We start from the raw sequence: 24,729 nt of genomic DNA on the forward strand, positions 1-24,729 counted from the left end.
GAGATCTGGCCACTGCACTCCAGCCTGGGCGACAGAGCGAGACTCCGTCTCAAAAAAAAAAGAAAGAAAGAAAGTACAGGGCATTACATTATGGGAACAGAAAACTTCTTCAGGAAGTGACCTGTAACCTGCAATCTGAATGAGATGGGATTAATAAGGCGAAAGGGACAAGGCCAAAGCCAGAAAACGGTTAGGTGAGACTAGGCCAGGCGCGGTGCCTCACGACTGTAATCCCAACACTTTGGGAAGCCCAGGCCGGCAGATCATGAGGTCAGGAGTTTGAGACCAGCCTGACCAACATGGTGAAACCTGTCTCTATTTAAAAAATACAAAAATAAGCTGGACGTGGTGGCGCGCACCTGTAATCCCAGCTACTCAGGAGGCTGAGGCAGGAGAATCTCTTGAACCCAGAAGGCAGAGGTTGCAGTGAGCTGAGATCGCACTACTGCCCTCCAGCCTGGCGACAAAGCAAGACTCCATCTCAAAAAAAAAAGAGGTGAGACTAGAGAAATAGGGCCAAACGCTAGAAAGCCTTGGAAGGCATTATATGAGGATTGAACTTTCTCCCAAGAGCAATGGGAAACTTAAGAAGGGTTTTTAATGGGAAAATAACATGATCAGAATTGCATTAAGAAAAGGTACTATCAGCAGCTTAGAACTTGGATTGAGGTTTAATAAGACTAGAGGCAGGGAGACCAATGCAGTCCACTGCAGGGCCCCAGATGAAAGATGGTGGTGGTTTCCTGAACTTGGGTGGCAAAAGAGAAGGCTGATTACAGAGCTGTGTTCAAGGTAGAATCAATGGAATTATTGATTGAATAGTGTGGAAGAGGAGAGAAGTCCAGATTTGAGGATGAGTCCCAGGTTTCTAGCTACAAGAACTGGTTGAGTTGAATGGTGTGTCATTTACTCAGAGAGTCTGGGTGAGATGGAGGGTATTATACCAAACACTGCTAGCTCCCTACCCAATGGCCATATTACCTTCTCTTTTCTAGCAGAATCCTGATTTTGTTCAAGAGACTGGGTGTGGTGGTTCACGCCTGTAATCCCAGCACTTTAGGAGGTGAGGAGGATGGATCACCTGAGGTCAGGAGTTCAAGACTAACCTGCCCAACATAGCGAAATCCTATCTCTACTAAAAATACAAAAATTAGCTGGGCGTGTTGGCACATGTCTGTAATCCCAGCTATTCAGGAGGCTGAGGCAGGAGAATCGCTTGAACCCAGGATTGCAGTGACCAACTGCAACAAACTCTGTTGCAGTTGCAGTGAGCCAAGATCACACCACTGCACTCTAGCCTAGGCAACAAGAGCAAAACCTCTGTCTCAAAAAATACATAAAATAAAATAAAAAGAAACTACTGTCTTGTGCACACTTTTGCCTCAGGGCAGCCAGCCATTCCTTCATCTTCATGAAATGAGGTTTTTTTTGTTTTTGTTTTTGTTTTTTTGAGACAGAGTCTCCCTCTGTCACCAGGTTGGAGTGCAGTGGTGCAATCTCGGCTCACTGCAACCTCTGCCTTCCCGGGTCCAAGTGATTATCCTGCCTCAGCCTCCTGAGTAGCTGGGATTACAGGCACTTGCCACCATGCCTGGCTAATTTTTGTATTTTTAGTAGAAACGGGGTTTCACTATATTGGCCAGGCTGGTCTTGAACTCCTGACCTCTGGTGATCCACCTTCTTTGGCCTCCCAAAGTGCTGGGATTATAGGTGTGAGCCACCGTGGCTGGCCTCCACTTTGATTTTTTTTTTTTTTTTTTTTTGGAGACGGAGTCTCGCTCTGTCGCCCAGGCTGGAGTGCAGTGGCCAAATTTTAGCTCACTGCAAGCTCCGCCTCCTGGGTTTATGCCATTCTTCTGCCTCAGCCTCCCAAGTAGCTGGGACTACAGGCGCCCGCCACCTCGCCAGGCTAGTTTTTTTATTTTTTTTAGTAGAGACGGGATTTCACCGTGTCCACCAGGATGGTCTTGATCTCCTGACCTCGTGATCCGCCCGTCTCAGCCTCCCAAAGTGCTGGGATTACAGGCTTGAGCCACCGTGCCCAGCCCTCCACTTTGATTTTTAAGCTTGAAGGGATGCGATGTGGACAGTCCTTAGGCTTCCTAAAGAATACTGAGGAAGTTTTAAAATTACTTTTTGGCTATAGTTGGCTATATACAGAATATATTGGTAATATATATCTAGAATATAATAGAAATTATTTGTGAAGGTGTTTGTTGCAAGTTGATTATCCTTAAAGAAAGTCATAATCTAAGATGGCTAGCTCTGTCTTCCTGGATCGCTACTTTTAGCAACATTGTTTATAATTTAGTAAAGTGGTCCCCTCCCTCCCAAGTACTTCATAATGGTTGTGTAAACTGTTAACTGATGTAAGATCAGTCCAAAACAATTTAATTATCCAAAACAATTCAATAGGTAGTCTCTGGGTAGTCTCTGCTCTCAGTATAGAAATTAGTACTTATTAGATGCCTACAGAGTGCATAGGATGTAAACCCAGCCTAGCCTGGGAGTACATTCAGGAGAAGTGAAGTATACAACCAATTTTTCTAGTGTGAGTATTTTTTTTTTTAATTTTTTTTTTTTTGAGACAGAGTCTCGCTCTGTCACCCAGGCTGGAGTGCAATGGCTGGATCTCAGCTCACTACATCCTCCGCCTCCCAGGTTCAAGCAATTCTCCTGTCTCAGCCTCCTAAGTAGCTGGGATTACAGGCATGCACCACCACACCCGGCTAATTTTTGTGTTTTTAGTAGAGACAGGGTTTCACCATGTTGGCCAGGATGGTCTCAATCTCTTGACCTCGTGACCTGCCCGCCTCAGCCTCCTAAAGTGCTGGGATTATAGGCACGAGCTACCACGCCCAGCCAAGGAATGAGTTTTAAATGAGCAAAGACAATCATGACTGCCAGTGATTTTTTTCAGTCATGTAAATGTGATACAGTACTGTCCAATGGGATGAAGGGAAGGCTGCTAGAGGGTTTCTGGAACATTTTTCCTTTATCTTAAGAAGAGTATAGTTCTGCATGCTTGTTTGAAGTCACAGAGATTTGGGTGCTGTTCGTTATAGCAGCATAATCTAGGAAGAGCTGATTAATACAAATGGCTAACAGTGCTGCAGTTTTCTTATGAGGTCTCCACCATGAGGAGAGTTTGCCTGGGAACCAAGCTGCCATGCAGAAATCAGCAAAACAGAAAGATGGAAATAACTTGCGTTCTTAAGATATTATTGGCTGGGCGCAGTGGCTCACGCCTATAATCCCAGCACTTTGGGAGGCCGAGGCGGGCAGATCATGAGATCAGGAGATCGAGACCATTCTGGCTAACACGGTGAAATCCCATCTCTACTAAAAATACCAAAAAAAAAAAAAAAAATTAGCCGGGCATGGTGGCAGGCGCCTGCAGTCCCAGCCACTCGGGAGGCTGAAGCAGGATAATGGTGTGAGCCCAGGAGGCAGAGCTTGCAGTGAGCTGAGATCACTCCACTTCACTCCAGCCTGAGCAGCAGGGCAAGACCCCATCTCAAAAAAAAAAAAAAAAAGATATTTTTGAGCTACTGATTTAACTAACCCCAGAACTACTTTGCCTCTGAACTTCTTGTCTCATTAGATAATAAATTCCTTGCAGTTTAAACTGTTAAATGGAAAGTTTCTATGACTTGAAACCAAAAATGTCTTGGCTAAGGCAGACTGGTAGCTTGAAAAAGGAGTGAAATTCTGACACATGATACAACAAGAATGTAACTTGAAGACATGAACCTTCGCCATGTTGGCCTGGCTGGTCTCGAACTCCTGGCCTCAAATGATCCACCCACCTCGGCCTCCCAAAATGCTAGGATTACAGGTGTGAGCCACCGCGCCCGGCCAAGACTACATTCTCGTCTCATGTTCTTCCTACTTCTTTGCTACTCTTTTCTCATTCTCCCTCTCAGCCTTCTTCATTTCATCGTCTTAATCATCACTGTCTTTCTTATTTCTCATGTTCTCTCTCTCTAGAGAGATACTCTCTGTCTACGTTATCTCATGTATATCTTTGGTGTCAGCTACCACCTAGAGGTCCTATAACATGAAAACTTTCAAATTTATATTGAAATCTATTATTATGTTCAGTGAAATAAGCCAAACAAGAAAAGGGCCAATAGTGTGTACCTCCACTTACATGAGGTACCTCGAATAGTGGAATTCATAGAGACAGACAGGAGAGTGGTGGTTGTCAGGGCCTAGAAAGAAGGAGGAAAAAGGAGTTATTGTTTAATGGATGTGGAGTTTCAGTTTGGGGAGATGAAAAAATTCTGGAGGCTGGGTGCCATGGCTCACGGCTGTAACTCAGCACTTTGGGAGGCCAAGGTGGGTGGATCACTTGAGATCAGGAGTTCAAGACCAGCCTGGCCAACATAGCAAAACGCCGTCTCTACTAAAAATACAAAAAATTAGCTGGGCCTGGTGGTATGCACCTGTAGTCCCAACTACTCGGGAGGCTGAGGCAGGAGAATCACTTTAACCCGGGAGGCAGAGGTTGCAGTAAGCCAAGATCGCACCACTGCACTCTAGTCTAGGCAACAGAGTGAGATTGTCTCAAAAAAAAGAAAAAAAGAAAGAAGTTCTGGAGATGGATGGTGGTGATGGTTGTACAATATGAGTGTTCATGCCACTGAACTGTACATTTAAAAATGGTTTAGATGGGCCAGGCGCGGTGGCTCAAGCCTGTAATCCCAGTACTTTGGGAGGCCGAGACGGGCGGGTCACGAGATCAGGAGATCGAGACCATCCTGGCTAACACGGTGAAACCCCGTCTCTACTAAAAATACAAAAACTAGCCTGGCGAGGTGGCGGGCGCCTGTAGTCCCAGCTACTCAGGAGGCTGAGGCAGGAGAATGGCGGGAACCCGGGGGGCGGAGCTTGCAGTGGGCTGAGATCACGCCACTGCACTCCAGCCTGGGCAACTGAGTGAGACTCCGCCTCAAAAAAAAAAAAAAAAATGGTTTAGATGGTAAAAAACAATTATAAAAGCAGATAAATCTTTTTTCCAAACACAGTTTGAGACATCTGAGATTAAGTTACTCCAAAATTTGTACATAGGATGGTGTATCAACTAAAGTCAATCAGAGAAACAAAAGCTACTCAAACTGTTTAAGACAAGAACTTTAAGGCAGGGAGTTGGTCAATAGATAATAAAAGAGTTGAGAAACCAAATAGAGATTGGCAATGGCAAGAAGCCACTATCATCTCTAGGCTGGAGAGATGGGAGCAAGAGGCACAGTCACCCAAAGGGAGCAGTGCAGGGTCTCTGGGTGGAGCTGGCAGCACAGTGGGCCTGTTTATCTGTACAGAGTTGCTGCTGGAGATGCTGCCTGGGGCAGAAAAGGAAGGGAGACACACCCCTTCCCTTCCTCAACCACTCCTCCAATCTCCTGTCTGTATCTCCATTGGCTGGGCCCAAATGGAAGCCAGCTTTAGTTAGTCAACTTTTACCTGTTTATGCTGCCGTAACAAACAATATAAAAAATCTCATTTGCTTGTGAGAATGAACATGTATTTCTTGTTCAGGTTCCATGGTGGTGACAATGGGTCAGCTATAGTTCTGCCCCATCTGCCATCCTATTTTCAGCTCAGACTGAAGTAGCATCCCCCATCTTGGTCTTGCCGCAGAGGGAAAAAAGAAATGGCAAACCGTACAATGGCTCACAAGCTTTTGCTCAGAAATGGTATATGTCACTTTCACTCATTCTATGCACAAAGTTCTATGACTTTGGGCATGGACATATGAATACTCCTCTAGGGGGAACTGCAAATGCGTAACCATGTTTAAGACTGTATAATCCTCCTACAGGGAGAGAAGCAATTAACTGGGAACGATAATACCCTCTATTACAAGTCCACCTTCTTAGTCATAAATGTTCATCTCTCCCTTTTCACAGGAAAAAGACACTCACTTTCCCTAAAGAGTGACACCCAAAAGTCTCAAACAATCCTGGTATCAAGTTTAGTATCTCATGATAATTTCAACATTATGTCCAGATACTGCTCCTCTTCATCCAGAGATGTAAGCAAATGTGACCTATCACCCCACATCTATATCTTTTTATTGTTGTTGTTTTTAAGACAGGATCTCACTCTGTCACCTAGACTGGAGTGCAATGGCACGATCTCAGCTTATTGCAGCCTCAACTTCCCAGGCTCAAGTGATCCTCCCACGTCAGCCTCCCAAGTAGCTGGGACCACAGGTGCACACCACCACACCCAGCTAATGTTTTATAGAGAAAAGGTTTCCCTACCCCACATCTATATCTGACATGCAGTGGTCAAACAGAGACAGAATAAGCACTGAAATTAACACTCTCATTCATAAACAGAAAGAACATCAGTGGTTCTTAGAATTCCAAATCTTTCTGAGTCTACGAAATGTTCTTTCATTCGGTCCCAGTTCAGCTACCTGGAAGTAGCCCTCTGTTATCATTCTTCAGGGCTCTTGGCTTTACCTTCTGCATTATCCTTCTTGGCCATATCTATTATAGAAAATATCTACTCCATGAGGATTGAGTTGCTTTCTCAGCCTCCTTCCTGCCCACAGAAACTTCAGAGCCCAAAGGTTTTTTCCCAACAGTCATAGTTCCTTTTAAGCCAGGCTGGTGTGTCTTTGGCTTCACAATGTCCTTGAAAGCTTTGATAGTGCTTACCTGTCTGATTCTAGTCAGCACTGTGTGTCAATCACCACACCTATAATTCTTTGCTTTCTGGGCATAATTACTAAGGTAACTTGAACAGGCCTCCATGGGAGAACTATGCCTTTGGTCTGTTTTCCCTGAGCCATTTTATCCAACAAAGGACTTACTCGGAGGTGTTGCTCAGCCCCTTGGTCTGTCCCAAGGCTAAGTTTTAAGTTGAGACTTAATCAACTTCGTGAATCAAAGCATTTCTCAATATCTACCTTTATTGTATGGAGATGAACAACAGTTGCATCTATCAACCTTGGAACTTCTGGATTCTCTCTTTTTCCTTTCATCCCTGCTTACAAAACACCAAGTTCTTTTCTGAGTTCATCTGTTTATTGTAGAATCCTGTCAAGTGCGGCTAAAAGCAACCAAGTCACATTCGTAATAATCTGTTTCCCACCTCTCTGCCTAAAATCACATGCTATTTAGTATATTGTCTGTCTTTCAGGTGATCAAAGGCTACGTTTTCCTTGCTGCCTACCACTGGGCCCCAAACGCAACAATACACATTTTGGGACAGCATTCTGCTCTTGGTACCAATTGCTCTATTAGTCAGTTTTTCTAGATAATATTGTAATAAACAACCCCTTACCCCAGTTCAAAAGTGAATTCACCATCTCTCCCTTGAGTCTTCTATCTCAGTTAATGATACAGTATCTGCCCAGTCAGCTAACCTGGAAGTTCCTCTGGGTTCTTCCTGGTTGACCTCTGCAGCAGCCACTGGTGGTACCCACCTAATACCTGTTCACTCTCCCTTCCTCCTTTCTAAGAGTACTCTGCTCAGAGACATGCATCCACCTACCACCCCTAACTCAGTGCCATCCCCAGCCCCGGACGAGGATCCTGATCAGTCTAAGTTCATCATAGTTGTTTCATTCCCCATGCCCATGACTGGTTTGGTCATGGGTATGTGACACAGTTCTGGCTGTAGCAATGTAAGGGGAGTTGTGAAAGAGGCTTCTGGGAAAGGATCTCTTGCATCTACGAGAGATACATAGGAGGAGGCCCGCTCTTCTTCTGTTGAACGTTGTCACAGAAATTGGCCAGCCACTGCCTTACAAGCTGGAGGAGAGGTAGACTTAGGTAATATTGATAAATCTACAATGAAGACGCATAGTGGGAAAACCTTAACTCTTGATGGTGTCATTAAACTGCTGAATTAACAACCCTGGAGCTTCCCTGCCTTAGATCTTGTAACGTGAGATAATAAATTGACTTTCTTGTGCTGTCGTGTTTAAACCAGTTAGATTCAGGGTATTCTGTTTCTTGCAGCTGAAAAACATGCTAATGGATCCAACTTCTCAACAGCCTTTCACCCTTTCCCCAGACTAGTTAAATTGGGGTTGACTCTAGGTCCAGGGAGGGCATTGATTTGTCTAAACCATTATAATCTCATCCTCATTAACTGTTCAGAAACCCCATCCCAGAACACAGGATTCAGAATGTGGCATTCCCCTGGCCTTAGGGATGGGTTCAGGAATAGGTACCTCACCTAATAATTTGAGCCATTGAGAGTTTGGCACTGCTTGCTGTTAGAGAAACTCATGATGATAGAGATTCCTTTCCCCTCCCCACTTCTCTGAGTCAATGTAAACAAGGAAGCAAGCAGCTTTGATTGCTAGTGGCCACATTCTACACCCTGAGGGAAGCCAGAATGAGGATGCATGCAGGTCACACGGGGTAGATAGAAGAGCAGAGGAATGGAGATGACCTGGGTCCCTGAAGACATTGTTGAGCCCCTGGACCAACCAGTCCTCTGCACTTAGCTGTTATGTGAGCCATTATATTCTTTTTAGTTTAAGCCAGCTGGAGTCAAGTTTCTGTTACTGGCAACTAAAAGCATCATAGGTGATGGGCCATCCTGCCACATCCTCCCAGGCCAGGGAACATTGAACTGAGCTCTCAAACATCTCTTGAACTTCTTGTTTCTTCTCTATCCCTATTGCCTTAGCCAATCCCAGATTTCTCACCTGAATTCCTGGAAATACCTCTGGCCTTACTGGCCTGCAGCTACCTTTCCCTTTAGTGTACTCTATGTGCTGCCAACATGAGCTCTAGAAGATGAAGGTCTCTGTGCGTCCCTTTCCTGCTTCAAACCCTCCTCTCTAAGTGGCGGTCCCTAACTCAGTCTGTAAGACTTATTTCAGGCTTCTTATGGGAACCCTTTTCTGACATCCCTCTGGCGGTTCCCTAACTTTTTTGGCCGACCGTGGTACCTGATTGTAGGTTTTTCTCTTTTCTCTCTCTGCTCACTGGACTGTGGAGAGGTCCAATGTTCCCAGACTCAGTAGACACTAAGTATGTTGAGTTTGTGTTAACATACTAGAATTAAGTTTCACCTAAACTGTCACAAATATTTATAAATGTGGAGTTAACAAAACAGGTAATTTGGTGTTGTGTTAAGAACACCGGACTGCCATCCACAAAGCCTAAAATGCTGTTTTGCTGTCAACAGCTAGGAGCTATGGGGCCCTCAGTAATATGCCTTCACCTCCATGCAACTTAATTCCCCATCCGCAAAATGGAAATACTGCAGTTATGTTAGTGGTCACATAGCCTACTCTCTACCTTTTTGGAAAGGATCGCTATTTTGCCTGAAAACTTCATTCACAGTGAGGAAGTAAAAGGGAAAAACTACTAATGCAATGGAGAGTAAAAAGTAAACAACTCTTTCATAATGAGTTTATTTTCCATAATTTATAGCATAGGTAACAGAATCATTTTGCAAAGACATGGACTAGAGAAGAATAAAAGAGGCGATTATGATCATTAGAGGTGGCTTCGGAGGACCAAGAGACAGCACTATGGACAAACAAAATGCACTACACAACATACTCCTCCTGGGGGGCAGTCAAAACACAGAAATGTAGATCGCTCAGTCTCTAAAACAGATTAACTTGGCTGTTCTAACTTCCACACAGAAAGGAAGACAGAGAGGGTGGTGATGGGGGGAGAGTGATTACTCCTGAAACAGAGAGTGATTTCATACCACCACTGGCTATGTGACAGATAAACTAATTTGCCCAAATCACTAAGCTTGGGTTTTTCCACCCACATTAATTTGGTTGCTTGCACATGACAACAGCATCATTTGTTGGTGACAGGATTCAAAGACCTAGGCATTGCAGCTAGCAGGAGAACACAAACAACTCAAGGCAGGACGCTACAGCCAGTTCAGCAGCTTTTGCTCCTTCTGTGACCACAGGGCAGGGGAGCCCGCGGAAGCTTTGAGGACTTGATGTGGTATTGAGTCAAACTAAATTTAAACCTTTTACCTAAACTGCTGGTATTCCTTCTATCCCAAATCTTTGGAAGCCATTGAAAGTGATGCAAATGTGTCTCATGGCCAAAACAGCAGCCTGGAGCCTGTGGCTGGCTGATTTTATTTTTAGGGTTATGGGAGACCTCCATCAAGCCTCTTTTCTGTTACTCTGAAACTCAGTTTCCCAGATACAGGAAGGAGAGACCACAGGAGCTTGGGGAATGGCAAAAACCTGGGCTTTGTGGTCAGATAGGCCAAGGTTTGAGTCTCACCTTCAGGACCTCCTAGTTATATAACCTGCAGTAAGTTACTTTATTTCTTGATGAGACTTGCATTTCCAATCTATTGTATGGGAATAATAATAAATACCTTAGTTAATTACTTCATTCATTCAACAGACATTTATTGAGTGCCTCCTATGCACCAGGCAATATCCTAGCTGAATCCACAAAGGTAAGTGAAATAGACATAGTTCCTATTCTCATGGAGCTTATGGTCCATTGTGAGAAATAAATAACAGACACAAAGTACGTAGTACTATGCCTGGCTTTTTTTTTTTTTTTTTTTTGAGATGGAGTCTCACTCTGTTGCCCAGGCTAGAGTACAGTGGCGCTATCTTGGCTCACTGCAACCTCCGCCTCCCAGGTTCAAGTGATTCCCCTGCCTCAGCCTCCTAAGTAGCTGGGATTACAGGTGCCTGCCACCATGCCTGGCTAATTTTTGCATTTTTAGTAGAGATGGGGTTTCACCATGTTGGCCAGGCTGGTCTCGAACTCCTCTCCTCAAGTGATCCACCCACCTTGGCCTCCCAAAGTGCTGTGATTACAGGCATGAGCCTCCATGCCTGGCCTATGCCTGACTTTTAATAGACACTGAATACATATTTTGAGTTAACCAGAAATTTAATTATTGAAATTCAATAGCATTTTGATATCTACTAATTCCTTTTCCAGTTATCCCACTCCTCCCTCAGAACCTCTGTACATGATGTTCTCTCTGTCTGGGTTTGTTTTTTCCCCAGCTAGTCACATGGCTCCCTCTCTCACTTCATATCCATACTCAAACGTCACTTCCTCGCAGAGGCCATTCCTAACCATCTGTTCAAGTAGCCCTCCTACTTCTATCACACTGTATCCTTTTACTTTGCTTTAGACCCATTCTTAATGGATTTAAAAATCACTGGCCAAGCATGGTGGCTTACATCTGTAATTCCAGCACTTTGGGAAGCCAAGGCGGGCAGATCACCTGAAGTCAGGAGTTCGAGACCAGCCTGGCCAACAGATAAAATGCCATCTCTACTAAAAATACAAATATTAGCTGGGTGTGTTGGCAGGCACCTGTAATCCCAGCTACTCGGGAGGCTAAAGCAGGAGAATTGCTTGAACCCGGGAGGCGGAGGTTGCAGTGAGCCAAAATTGCACCATTGCACTCCAGCCTGGGCAACAGAGCAAGACTCTGTCTCAAAAAAAAAAAAAAAAAAAAAAAAAAAAAAAAAATATTCACAAAAAAAATACCCCTTAGATTTAGGGCAAATTTTTGTGCTACGGTCTCTACAATAAAATCATATTATTATTATTATTATTATTATTATTATTTGAGATGGAGCCTCACTCTGTCACCTAGGCTGGAGTGCAGTGGCGCCATCTTGGCTTACTGCAACTTCTGCCTCCCAGGTTCAAGTGATTCTCCTGTCTCAGCCTCCCAAGTAACTAGGATTACAGGCGCACACCACCACACCTGGCTAGTTTTTGTGTTTTTGGTGGAGATGGGGTTTCTCCATGTTGACCAGGCTGGTCTTGAACTCCTGACCTCAAGTGATCTGCCCACCTTGGCCTCCCAAAGTGTTGGGATTACAGGAGTGAGCCACCACACCCAGCCAAAATCATGTTTTCAAAAGATAGATTTGAAGATACTTTACAATAAAAGATATAAGAATAGCCAATAAACACACAAATGTGTGTCACCCAGGCTGGAGTGCAGTGGTGCAATTTTGGCTCACTGCATCCTCTGCCTCCTAGATTCAAGTGATTCTCGTGTCTCAGCCTCCCAAGTAGCTGGAACTACAGGTGTGCACCACCATGCCTGGCTAGTTTTTATATTTTTAGTAGAGATGGGGTTTTGCCATGTTGGCCAGGCTGGTCTCGAATTCCTGACCTCAGGTGATCTACCCACCTCAGCCTCTCAAAGTGCTGGGATTACAGGCGTGAGCCACCACACCTGGCCCAGAAATTTTCAAAAGGCTAATACTACTAAGTGTTGGCCAGGATGCAGAACACTGGAATACACTGCTGATGGGAGTGCATAATGGTACAGCAACTTTGGAAAGCACTTTGGCAGTTTCTTACACAGTTAAATTATACACAGACCATGCAACCTACCAATCTTGATCCTAGGTATCTACCCAAGAAAAATGGAAAACATACATACACATACATATAAGGACTTGTACATGAATGTTTATAGCAGCATTATTCATAATAGCCAAAAACTGCTGACAACCAAATGTCTATCAACTGATGAATGGATAAACAAAATGTGATCTATTCATACAGTGGAATAGTACTCAGCAATCGAAAGGAAAAACGACTGATAAATGCTACAGCATGAATGAATCTTGCAAACATCATTTTAAGTGAAAGAAACCAGACTCGGCTGCAGACTGATTCCATCTACATGACATTCTGAAATCAGATCATTGTTTTCTGGAATCAGGAGCGTGGGAAAGGATTGACTATAAATTAGTACAAGGAAACATTTTAGGATGATGGAAATATCTTCAGTGTCGCGGGGACATAACTATATACAATTGTTAAAACTCATGAAGCAGTACACTTAAGATGGATGAATTTCTTCATAGGCAAGTTCTGCCTCAATAAAGCTATCCTAAGAATGTTAAATATATTGAGAGATACATGCACAGAAAAGGACTCTATGCTTATCTCCTGTGGTAGGATTTGGGTGCTTTTCGTTTTCTTGTCTTTGGTTATCGAGATCTTGTAAAATTTCCACAATGATTATGTAGGGCTTTTGTAGAGACAGAGAAAAACAACAATAAAATGCCATGATCATAAATAATTGGGTTATTCAACAAGGAATGTATTGTTCATTCAACATTGTTTGTTGTAATGAAGCCCATTTAGACCGCCTCCTTCTCATCTATCTTTCATCAGTGGCACTTCTGAGGGGTGAGCTGAGGAAACGGGTGCAAAAAGGTACAGAGCTTAATAGCAATGCTTTGTCCATCCAGCCCTGGGCTTGGCTCTCACCTTGCTTTTTGGATGAATACACAGTAGACTAATGATAGGGGGGCTCTCATCTTCCTTTGCCAACTTCACCCTCCATTCCAATGCAAATTAGCTCATGCATCCTCCAGGCCCCAAGAGAGACTCCTCAGCACAGGGCCGGGCAGACTGTGGTTTGTGGGGTCCGGGCCCGGCATCCGCCTCCAGCTCACATTGGTCTGTTGGGTGCTGCCTGGTCTTGGTAAAGTCAAGAGGCCATTCATCACTGGAGACCCACAATGAGGGTGACCACTCATGCTGCACATGGCAGGACAGGACACAGAGTCCATCCAGGAGGCCCTCTGGGTGGGGATGCTCAGTGTCAACAGGCCTCTGGCCCTTTTCCCCCATCACACATCCCGTTCATCTCCGAACTTTCCGCTTATGAAAGGGCAGTCACCTTAGGAAACCCAGCCAACCTGGAGGTGGAGGCTGGCACGTCAGGAACGGTCCACACCGCCTGCCCTTGGGTGCCTTGGCTGCACAAGGCCCCGTTAGGGTCCAGGTGTCAGAACATAGGAATCCAGTGAGGATAATAAGTCTATAATTATAAAATAGCTTCATAAAAACATCTTGTAGAGGAAACATACAATTTTCTAGCCACTCTAGTCAAGAAGTAAAGCCCAGCAGAATCCCAGAGCAGCTGGGGTGGGCACAGGTAAGTGAGACACATCACAGCTGTCCTGGAAGCCTCTGTTTTGTCACCCATAAATGGTAAGTTGGGAGAGACCCTGGTTCCCAACCTGGGGTATTTGTCCTCAGGATTCACACAGGCACTATTGTCAGGAACTACTAGCATCTAAAAACTCCATACATTATTCACAGTAGCCAAAAGATAGAAACAACCTAAGTGTCCACTGATGGATGAATGAACAAAATGAGGACTATCTAGACAATGGGATATTATTCAGCTTTTAAAAGAAAGAAATTCTGACACATGCCACAACATGGATGAACCTTGAAGACATTATGCTAAGTGAAAGAAGCCAGTCAAAAAGGATAATACTGTATGATTCCTCTTGTATAGAAGTACCTAGAGTGGCCAAATTCACAGACAGAAAGTAGAATAGTAGTTACCAGGGGCTAGGAGGAGAGAGGATGGGGTGATATTGTTTATGGATACAGAGTTGCAGTTTGGGATAATAAAAAAGTTATGAAAATAGATAGTGGTAATGGTTACACAACGATGTGAATATATTTAATTCCAGAACTGTACACTTAAAAATGGCCAAAATGGTAAATTTTATATTATTTATATTTTACCACATCCACAAAGAAACAAACTCCCCACATACCTACAATGTCTCACTGCTTCATGAAAGCATTAAGTCATACCTGTTATCACTCAGGTCTGAATGGGCAAGTATAGCCTCTGGTTTTTTAGAAGAAACAAAAACAACAGCAAAATATGTTAACTGTGATCTTCAACGAGAGTTGAAGGAGTTTTTTGGGCAGTTACAACCTTTCAAAGCATGACATCTTTGGGGGGAAGATAAAGGGGCTGTGATGGAAAGGTTGGCTTGAGTGAGTACCTTGGTATCCGTAGCCACCCCCAGCCCCAAATACTGACTCTGTACTTGGGGAGGCTATGCTAAAGGAGAAACACACCCCATAGGAGACACCAGATGGTGTCTTCAGACAGTTCGCACCCAGCCATAGGGATAGGCATTTGGGGTTTGAGATGGCCCTTTCTCTGGCTTACTTTTAGAGCCTGGAGTCAGACTTCTTCACATAAATAGCCCAGAACCAGCCAGGAACTCTGTGGCCTGTGTGACACATGACACTGACACAGTACCAGAAATGCATGGCACCAGCTAATACCACTGAGGGGCAGGATGGCATACCCTCTCTGAGACCCTCATCCATCACCCCCAGGACAAGGTCATGATGGCTCTTGGCAGCCTGCTCAGCATGAGGGTAAGAACAACTCAGGCTGGACATTACGAGAGTAAACACAATAGATTTCTTTCCAGACCAAGAGGTTGGGCACCAGGAGGGGCATTCTGGTTCACTGTTAGGCAAAAAACCTTTGGGGAAATTACCACCTCTCCCATCATGCCCACCTTCCTTGAAAGGCAGCATGTAGGGCGGGAAGAACAATCAGAAGACACATTTTAATCTAAATCCTGCCCCTCTGTGGCCCTGGGAACTTGGCCCCTTTGAGCTTCAGTCACTTTGTGAAATGACAATAACATTCAATCTCCTTCAACCTCATTACTATGGATTAAATGAGACAGTGTCTGGGGACGTGCTTGGAGAATGTATTGTACAACTGCTTAGGAATTTTATTCTGCCCCTGTACCTGGAACTTAGAGTGGAGCAAACAGTAAACAGTCCTTGTGTATCGGTTAAGGGAACAGAGCCTCAGAGCCCTGACCCCTGGAAAAGTTTCTTTTTTGTTTACTAAATTTCTAGCAACTTCGTGTTTTCTATAGAAGTGGGGGGAAATGTCCAGTTAACTGCAAGATGAAGGGGCCTGTGAAAGGACCCTCCAAGGCAATCCCATGTGCCCCTGTCTCCTGGAAAAAAGCCACATTTCTTCAAGTTGATGCAGGGGTGCTGGGGGAAAGCCAGAGTAAACAGGGCTCTCCTGGTACGTCTTTAGGGCACACAAGTCATTTGTGCTGGGGAAGAGTTTAGTGTGTGTCCTTCAGGAGTCTCCAAAGGGCACTCCGGCTGCAGCTTCGGTTGACCAACTTCTCCCTCTCAGGAAGCAGGGAGGAGAGAGACCTTGGGCAAGGCTTTGTACCTGCAGCCCCAGTGAGCAGATGTGTTTCCCAATGTGGAAAATGCATACCGTGCTTCCTCTTCCTCATTGTCTGAGTACTTAAAAGGACACCTCCTGTGGCCCTGCAGCATTACAATGTCTGTGGCATTGTAAGTTCTTGCCTAGGTCTGGGAGTCCCTCCTCCGTTCTCTAAGCTCAGACCCAGAGGGCAAGACCTAGAGTGCCCTGCAACTGAGGCAGCCTCCCCAAGGCTCGTTCTGAAGCTGCCAGGCTCTGAGGACAATGGCTTCTTGGAACTTCTTGGAACAAACAAGACAAACCAACACATTAGAGCTAGCAGCGGGGGCACACCATGTTCTTCTAGAAAAGGATCACGGGGAGTGGCTTCAGTAACGGAAAATGAGGGACCCCGTCACATGGACACAAAGCATCAAGGGACAGGCTGGCTTTGCTTTTCGCTTCTTCCTAGCTGCCTAATTAGGACTTACTGAGTTCACAGTGTTCTACCTTACTGGGGCTCTCTTGGAGCCAGCTGGAGATGATAAAAACCACACAGGCATGGGAGTCAGATAGCTTCACATGCCATTTCCACCTGAGAACCTTGGGCGAGTCACGTCTTCTCTCCAGGCCTCAGTTTTTGCATCTCTAGAAGAAAGAGAAGAAAACCTATCTCCAAAGCGTTGTGAGAATTCAGTGAGATGATGTTTGTCAAGCCCACCACACAGAAGGGTTTCAGGGCAAGTTAGTTCCTTCCTGTCCCCCACATTTGCCTCTACTGAGGGTGAAGGCAGCAGAGACATCACCAGCAGCTGCCCACGACTGCCTGGCTCTGGAGAGGGAGGCACCATGCGTCCTCTCCTAACCTCACCAGGCCGTTGTCGCGCGCATGTATCTCGTGTCCAATCGGGGCCCTTAGGCAGGGGCCGGCCCTCCCAGGACCACCTCAGATATCCCAGGCTGGATTGGTGAGGGGCAGGTGGGAGCAGCCAGGCCCTTCCCTGGGCAAGCCGTGGTGGGCCACCCGCCCATTCCGCAGCGGGAGGCGGCCGGGCCTGGGGGCCCCACTGCTAGGGCCGGACTCGGAGGGCAGCCCGGAGACGCTGGGCCGCACCGCCACGAAGACCCGCCTGTGCAGAAGCCCGCCGGGCCGCTCGGAGTAGGCCTCCTTGTGGCTCCCCGACGGGCGCTGGCAGAGGCGCGCGCGGAAGGCGGCCTGGAAGCCGCGGCGGAAGTTCTCGTTGAAGTAGCCGTAGATAATGGGGTTGGCGCTGCTGTTGAAGAAGGCCAGCCAGTGCGCGAAGGGGAAGGCGTAGACGGTGACCAGGTGCAGCTGCGGCGCGCTGAGCTGCCCGTAGTCGATGAGCAGCAACAGCGCCCAGAGCGGCAGCCAGGACAGTGTGAAGAAGAGCGCCACCATGACCAGCATGTGCACCACGCGCGCCCTGCGCCGCGCAGCCCGCCCGTCCGCCGCCTCCTCTCCACCGCGGGCCGGGCCCGGAGCCTGGCAGAGCTTGCGAGCAATGCGGGCGTACATGACCACGATGAGCGCCAGCGGCGCCAGGTAGATGTGCGAGAAGAGCACAGTGGTGTAGACCTTGCGCATGCCCTTCTCGGGCCAGGCCTCCCAGCACGAGTAGAGCGGGTAGGAGCGGTTGCGGGCGTCCACCATGAAGTGGTGCTCCTCACGGGTGACGGTCAGCGTGACGGCCGAGGGACACATGATGAGCAGTGCCAGGGCCCAGATGACGGCGATGGTGACCAGCGCCTTCCGCAGGGTCAGCTTCTCGCGGAAAGGATACACGATGCAGCGGAACCTGCCGCCGGGAGAGAGAGAGGCGGGATCTAGGTGGGTCCTAGGGCCCCCGCGAGGGGAGGGAGGGTCGGATGCGGGCACCTGACCTTCATCATCGCATCTAGGGCAGCTTTGAAGAACAGCTGAGACCTGAATTGGCTGAGTAGTCAAAGAACAAAGGCAGCTACAGGATTTATGAGAAGGGAGGAGGAAACCGCAGATCGTGTGGGAACAATGAATCCTGTGTGCACTTTTGCACTTTTCTTTTCTTTTTTTTTTTCCTGAGACAGGGTCTCCCTCTGTCGCCCAGGCTGGAGTACAGTGGCACAATTATGGCTCCCTGCAACCTCCACTTCCCGGGCTCAAGTGATCCTCCCACCTCAGCCTCCTGAGTAGCTGGAACCACAGGAAGGCGCTGCCACGCCGGCTAATGTCTTTTAATTTTTGTAGCGATGAGGTCTTACTATGTTGCCCAGGCGAGTCTCAAAGTCCTGGGCTTAAGCGATCCTCCGGCCTCGGCCTCGGCCTCCCGAAGTTCTGGGATTACAGGTGTGAGCCGCCTCACAGGGCCATTTATGTACTTTTGGGGGTAAACTGATTAGCTGGCAGCTAGCAGAGCGATCAGAGTGCAGTCTGTCCTTGAGAAGGACGATTAGGTGCGTCAAATAACACAGTTTCTGTTTATGGATTCTCCAGAAAACCTCAGGAGGTCAGATGTAGAGCCTACATGTCAGGCTGTCCCTGTGTCATCTTGGCCATAGTCAGTATCTCCACAATGCAAGGACAAGTCTGCACCATTTATTTCCTCATGAAGACAACTCAGCATCTGTTATTACACCCTTTATTATTTTTTAAAGGTGAGGCCTTTAAGATAGTTATTACGCTGTTGATTTACAGACAAGGAAACTGGGACTCAAGTGTTAAGCAATTGGCTCAAGGTCACACAGCAAGTTGCAAGGACCAGCCTTGAACCCAGATTTGTCTTGCTTCATATGCCATATAAACCAGTAGCTGTTAACCCTCCATGTGCATGAGACTCTCCTGAAGCATTTCAACAACAAAAACAAAACCCATTCCTATGTATTCAGGTCAAGGATTCCAACCTAATTAGTCTAGAAAGGGATTTTAGTATTGTTTGTTATTTGTTGTTTTTGTTTTTAAAGCTCCTGGGGTCAGGTGCCATGGTTCATGCTTATAATCCCAGCACTTTGGGAGGCCAAGACAGGAGGATCACTTGAACCCAGGGAAGAGACCAGCCTGGGAAACAGACCAGCCTGGGAAACGTTGTGAAACCCCATCTCTACCAAAAAAGTTAACCAGTCGAGGGGATGCTTGCCTATTCTCCCAGCTACACAGGAGGCTGAGGCAGGATAATCACTTGAGTCCAGGAGGTTGAGATTGAGACTGCAGTGAGCCATGATCAGACCACTGCACTCCAGCCTAGGCAATAGAGCAAGACCTTGACTCAAAAAAAAAAAAAAAGCTCCTGGGGAAGTCTACTGTGCAACCAGAGTTGAAAACAGCTGCTGTAGGGGTAGGTAAAAATCTCCCCCTGCAGCGTGGTTCAAAGGTGATTGCTCAACTGCAAGCTCTTTGAGGGCAGATGCCATGACTTTTCATCTCGATAAAGTGTGATTAGATAAATGCATGAATGACCAGAGGGGAAGTTACTCAAAATACTTTCTGAGCCTTAGTTTCCTCATCTGTAAAATGAGGCCAATAGTATGACCTACTCTATGGGGTAGTTGTGAAGATTGAGTGAGATAACACCACACTTCTTGAGACATTTCCAATGCGTAATGAGGAAAAAGGGGGGGCTCCTACTCCCCAGAATGGCTTCTGTCATCTACTGATGCCAGAAAATAGAAACCTGGAGAATGTACAGTCAATCTGACTTGTTTAATGGAGGGGAAACCTCGCCCAGTGGGGGTCTTATGGTCACATGGCTGTTTAGAGTCAGAACCTGCACTGGAATGTAGGTCTAGAGCTGACTCTCAGTCAAGTGTCCTTTCCACTTCACTACACTGTGTCCTGCCCTCCTGCCAACCCAGGTTTTGGCCTCATAGCCTGACCTTTTACCTCTCCCACAGCCTGACTCAAGCCTTGTTGTCTCAACCTATATGACTTTTACCTACTGGCTTCATACTTCACACCCTCAAGAAAGCTCCAGAGAATAGTGGCTTATGCTAGCACTTTGGGAGGCTGAGGAGGGCAGATCACTTGAGACCAGGTGTTCGAGACCAGCCTGGCCAACAAGGTGAAACCCTGCTCCACTAAAAATACAAAAATTAGCCATGCATGGTGGTGCACACCTGTAATCCCAGCTACTCCAGAGGCTGAGGCACGAGAATGGCTTGAACCTGGGAGGCAGAGATTGCAGTGAGTCAAGATCGCCATGGCCCTCCAGCCTGGGTGACAGAGCAAGACACTGTCTCCCCCCTCAAAAAAAAAGAAAGAAAAGAAATCTACAGAGAATAAATAATTCTTAAAGCCTGCAGTACTGGCTATGAGTGCAATAGCAGTAAATGGGTGGAGGAGAATCTTGGGGTAATCTGGGCAGGCTTCCTGGATGAGGTGGGACTTGAAGAATACTGCAGACACCACTGGGAGAAGTTGTACACTCTCATTTCATTCAACAATGATAAAAAAACAAAGGTCGATGAAGGGAAGGGACTTCTCCTGATCACCCAGCTAGTTAGTGGCCTTATGGAGAGTAGAACCCACTTCATTACTCCAGCTGCCTACTTCACTGAGTTACAAAAAACTGGGCTTGAGGTGGAGAGAGGATGTGAACACTAGATTCTACAAAGGGCAGGGCTAAGATATGCCCATGCTGGGGAGAGAACAAGGAGGAGGGGATGGGTGTGCAGAAGAAACAAAATACTATTAGCAACTGATATTCGGACTCTATGCCGGGAACTGTGCATAAGCTTTTACAAGCAGGAGCTCGCTGAAGCCTCCCAACCGTCCTGTAGGGTAGCTACTATTTTACAGGTGAGACTACAAGGGCTCAGAGTAGTTAGGTGACCCACCCAACATGATACACCAAGGTAGGAGTGAGCACACCTCCAGCCGATCTGCCTGCCCACCTTTCCCTGGGGTGAAGCAACCAGAGGATGCCCTTCTACTGCTAACAATGCTGTGGGGGAGGAGCACTCATGTAGTGTAATATGGAGGCCTCCTCAATAAATCAGTGCTTTATTGATTGCAAAGCCTCCTTGTCCCTGGCTCTGCTCCATACCTCTGGCCCCACGATAGACTTATACTTACTAGGGAATCTGATGGAATGTGAAGCTGAAAAACCAGAAGGGGTGAACATGGGATTGAGTATGGCCTGGGCTGCCAGGAACCAGCAAGAGCTAGTGGGGACAGAATGAGGAGCAGGGAGGAACCCTTCCTCCTCAGCCATACTGAGACTCACCCCTAAGCTGTCCCCCTTAGCTCTGGCTCTCCTGGCTTAGATTCCTGCTGCTCAGGAAATGAGGACTGCTCTTGAGCTCCTCACAGGCCCCAGGAATCTCAACGAAAGCCAACTAAGGCTGCCTTCAGGCCTTCCAGAAGGGGGTGGTAGTGTCCTCATCAGGTTCCCCAAGTTTAGGGAGAGGGCAGCTGGGCCCACAACCCTTCTTCTTGCAGCTCAGGATTTAGCCCCACTTACCACAGTGCAGCCCCAGCCTTCCAGCCAATCCAGCATTAGAGGCAGTGGCTCCTCTTAATGCCAGGCCCTAGTTGGCCCAGGGTTAATCCAGCCAGGAAATCTCTCACCTTTCCACAGCAATGGCCACCAGCGTGAAAACAGAAGCTGACACAGACATGCCCTGCACCAAGCCGCTCATCTTGCATGTGGCATTGTCGAAGGGCCACCCTGCAATGACAGAGGCCCCCACAGAGTGAGAGATGCCCACCCATCAAGAGCCAGAGATCGCAAGCCCTCTAAGCCAAGTCCCCTCTGAGCTTGGATCTTTCCTCCATGTCCTGCAAGCTGGTTATCTGGTCTCTGCTTGCACACTTCCAGAAATGAGGAACCAACCATGCCATAAAACTATGGACAGTTCTCACTATAGTCATCCCCTCGTTTGTACAGCGCATTGGTTCTAGGACCCCCAAGAATTCCAAAATCCGCACGTAATCAATTCCTGCAGTCAGCCTTGCAGAACCTTTGTATAGAAAAAGGCAGCCCTCTGTATATACACGGTGATAATGGTTTGATGGTATCTCCACCCAAATCTCATCTCGAATTGTAGCTCCCATAATCCCCACGAGTCATGGGAAGGACCCATGGGAGGTAACTGAATCATGGGGGTGGGTTCCCGCATGCTATTCTTGTGATGGTGAGTAAGTTCTCATCGCGAGATCTGATGGCTTTATATGGGGCTTCTCCCTTCACTCAGTTCTCATTTTTCTCTCTCCTGCTGACTTGTGAAGAAGGACATGGTTCCCCTTCCACCATGATTGTAAGTTTCCTGAGGCCTTCCCATCCCTGCAGAACTGTGAGTCAATTAAACTTCTTCCTCTATAAATTACCCAGCCTCAGGTATGTCCTTATAGCAGCATGAGAATGGCCTAATATACACGGGTTTTGCTGTATTTTTAATCTGCATTTAGTTGAAAAAAACTCTCATATAAATGGACCCATGCAGTTCAAACCCATGTTGTTCAAGGGTCAACAGTATTAGTGAGATTTTCTTTATATTGACCAATGATTTCTTTCCATGAGCTTTAGACCATCCAGCCCTGCCTGGCTCTCTGCTCCCATAGCCCTGTCTCAAGTTCTAGGTCAGTGGTTCTTGACACTGGCTGCTCACGAGAATCACCTGGAGAGCTATGCAAAGAACAAATGCTCAGACCCCTGCCAGGCCAGTTACAATCAGAATCTCTAGTGATAGGGACCCAGACATCAGTTGTTTTGTTTTGTTTTGTTTTGTGTTGTTTGAGATAGGGTCTTGCTCTGTCACCCAGGCTGGAGTACAATGGTGTGATCATGGCTCCCTGCAGCCTCAACTTCTTGGCTCAAGCGATTCTCCTGCCTCAGCCTCCTGAGTAGCTGGAACCACAGGCATGTGGTTTGCAAAAAGCAAAGTATAAAGACTGTCTGTAGTATATTACCTTTCATGTAAGAAAAAAGAGATTAAGAAAACATATGCTTATTTTCTCATTGTACCAAAGAAATACAGAAAAGATAAATCAGAATAATGAGATTAGCTATCTAAACAGAGAGAAGATAAGAACTGAGTAGAAATAGTGGGTGAATGGGCTAGGTGAGACAATGAGAGTGATGCCTCTCTGAGTGTATCTTTTTATGGTTCTGACTTTTTAGAATCATGGCAATGTTTCACTTACTCAAAAAATAAATAATTAACATCTATCAGGTTGTGGTTGGGGAGGGGGACCCAAAGTGAAATACAAACATTAACAAATAAGCCTAATTGTATTACAAATGAATAATATTGTATTAAATTGAATAATATTTACATTGAAGGGGTGAAGAAGAAACACACTAACTGGAGTAACTTTGTAAAACATTTTGACTGTATACTGTAACAGCAAAAAGAACTGTATACAAATTCTGTACTGTCATTAATAAATGTGTGTACTCTTGACAAAACTTGAATAAACGGGATCTAATTATGGGAGAATGTCAGGCAAACCTCAATCACAGAAAGAAGTATGTTAGCAATAATGAAGCTACCTTATGTGTATACTAAGATTGAACCAATAAGTAAATATGTTGTAGATAAATACAGCTAGATTTCTCACTGTCTGAAAATGAAGTTACCAATAAGGAAGAGGGTCAAGTTAAAATAAATCCTGTGACAGTGGGTTGGAATCAAAGGTATCAGTCTGAACTCATGTTAATACACATGCAGGTGGACAGATACAGAAATAAAGATATGTGTGTGAAATATTTCTGTTAGTATACATATGTTTCCTGGCTCTGTCCCTTAAGAGCACCTAGAAGCAATGACACCCCAATACCCATGAGCACACCTAGAACCCAGAACTTGGCTTCCAAATACTATTCTCAGCCAGCTTAGTAATCCCAGCACTTTGGGAGGAAGAAGCAGGAGGATGACTTGAGCCCAGGAATTCAAGACCAGCCTGGATAACATAGTGAGACTCCGACTCTACGAAAACAAAAATTAAAAATAAAGTTAGCCACACATAGTAGCACATTTCTGTAGTCCCAGCTACTGGGGAGGCTGAGGTGGGAAGATCTCTTGAGGCAGGAGTTTGAGGTCACAGTGAGCTATAATCTCACCACTGCACTCCAGCCTTGGTGACAGAGCAAGACCGTGTCTTTTTAAAAAGCAACAACAACAACAACAATAACAACAAAACCCTTGTGAAACTATATACTAAAAAGGCAGATTTTAATGTATGTTAAATTATATCTTTTTTTTTTTTTTTTTGAGACGGAGTCTCGCTCTGTGGCCCGGGCTGGAATGCAGTGGCCGGATCTCAGCTCACTGCAAGCTCCGCCTCCCAGGTTTACGCCATTCTCCTGCCTCAGCCTCCCGTGTAGCTGGGACTACAGACACCCGCCACCACACCCAGCTAGTTTTTTGTATTTTTTAGTAGAGACGGGGTTTCACCATGTTAGCCAGGATGGCCTCGATCTCCTGACCTCGTGATCCGCCCATCTCGGCCTCCCAAAGTGCTGGGATTACAGGCTTGAGCCACCGCGCCCGGCCGTTAAATTATATCTTAACAAAAATATTTAAATGTAAAACATGCATACATTCACAGCACATTTTCTACGAATGCATACAAAAGACAGAAATATAACAGAATGGCTGCCTCTGGGTCAGAGAAGAGATGTAGAGTGGAATAGGTATACAGAAGGAAGCAAATAAACAAAAGAAGAGCTTTACAACAGAGTGGGAAATCACATAGTGCCATGAACTGTAGACTGAATGAATGACTCAACCTTCTGTATGTGAGTTACAAAAAAAAAAAAA

General features: G+C 46.1%; 2 protein-coding genes across 2 annotated transcripts in view; both read right to left on the reverse strand.

Annotated features, from left to right (window-relative positions):
- The window catches only part of PPA1 (pyrophosphatase (inorganic) 1), a 47,634-nt gene extending 32,443 nt beyond the window's left edge, over window positions 1-15,191 (reverse strand). Inside the window, exon 1 of the mRNA XM_011929519.1 lies at window positions 15,095-15,191. Coding sequence (XP_011784909.1) covers window positions 15,095-15,191 — 97 coding nt within the window. The remainder of the gene's footprint in view (window positions 1-15,094) is intronic.
- Window positions 15,192-16,921: 1,730 nt separating this feature from the next.
- The window catches only part of NPFFR1 (neuropeptide FF receptor 1), an 11,722-nt gene continuing 3,914 nt past the window's right edge, over window positions 16,922-24,729 (reverse strand). Inside the window, exons 3-4 of the mRNA XM_011927385.1 lie at window positions 21,536-21,635; window positions 16,922-17,792 (exon numbers count right to left, since the gene is read on the reverse strand). Of these exons, the coding sequence (XP_011782775.1) occupies window positions 16,922-17,792; window positions 21,536-21,635 (971 nt within the window). The remainder of the gene's footprint in view (window positions 17,793-21,535; window positions 21,636-24,729) is intronic.

The sequence above is a fragment of the Colobus angolensis genome, unplaced genomic scaffold (assembly GCF_000951035.1).
Source record: "Colobus angolensis palliatus isolate OR3802 unplaced genomic scaffold, Cang.pa_1.0 Scaffold12, whole genome shotgun sequence".
NCBI classification, from domain to species: domain Eukaryota; kingdom Metazoa; phylum Chordata; class Mammalia; order Primates; family Cercopithecidae; genus Colobus; species Colobus angolensis.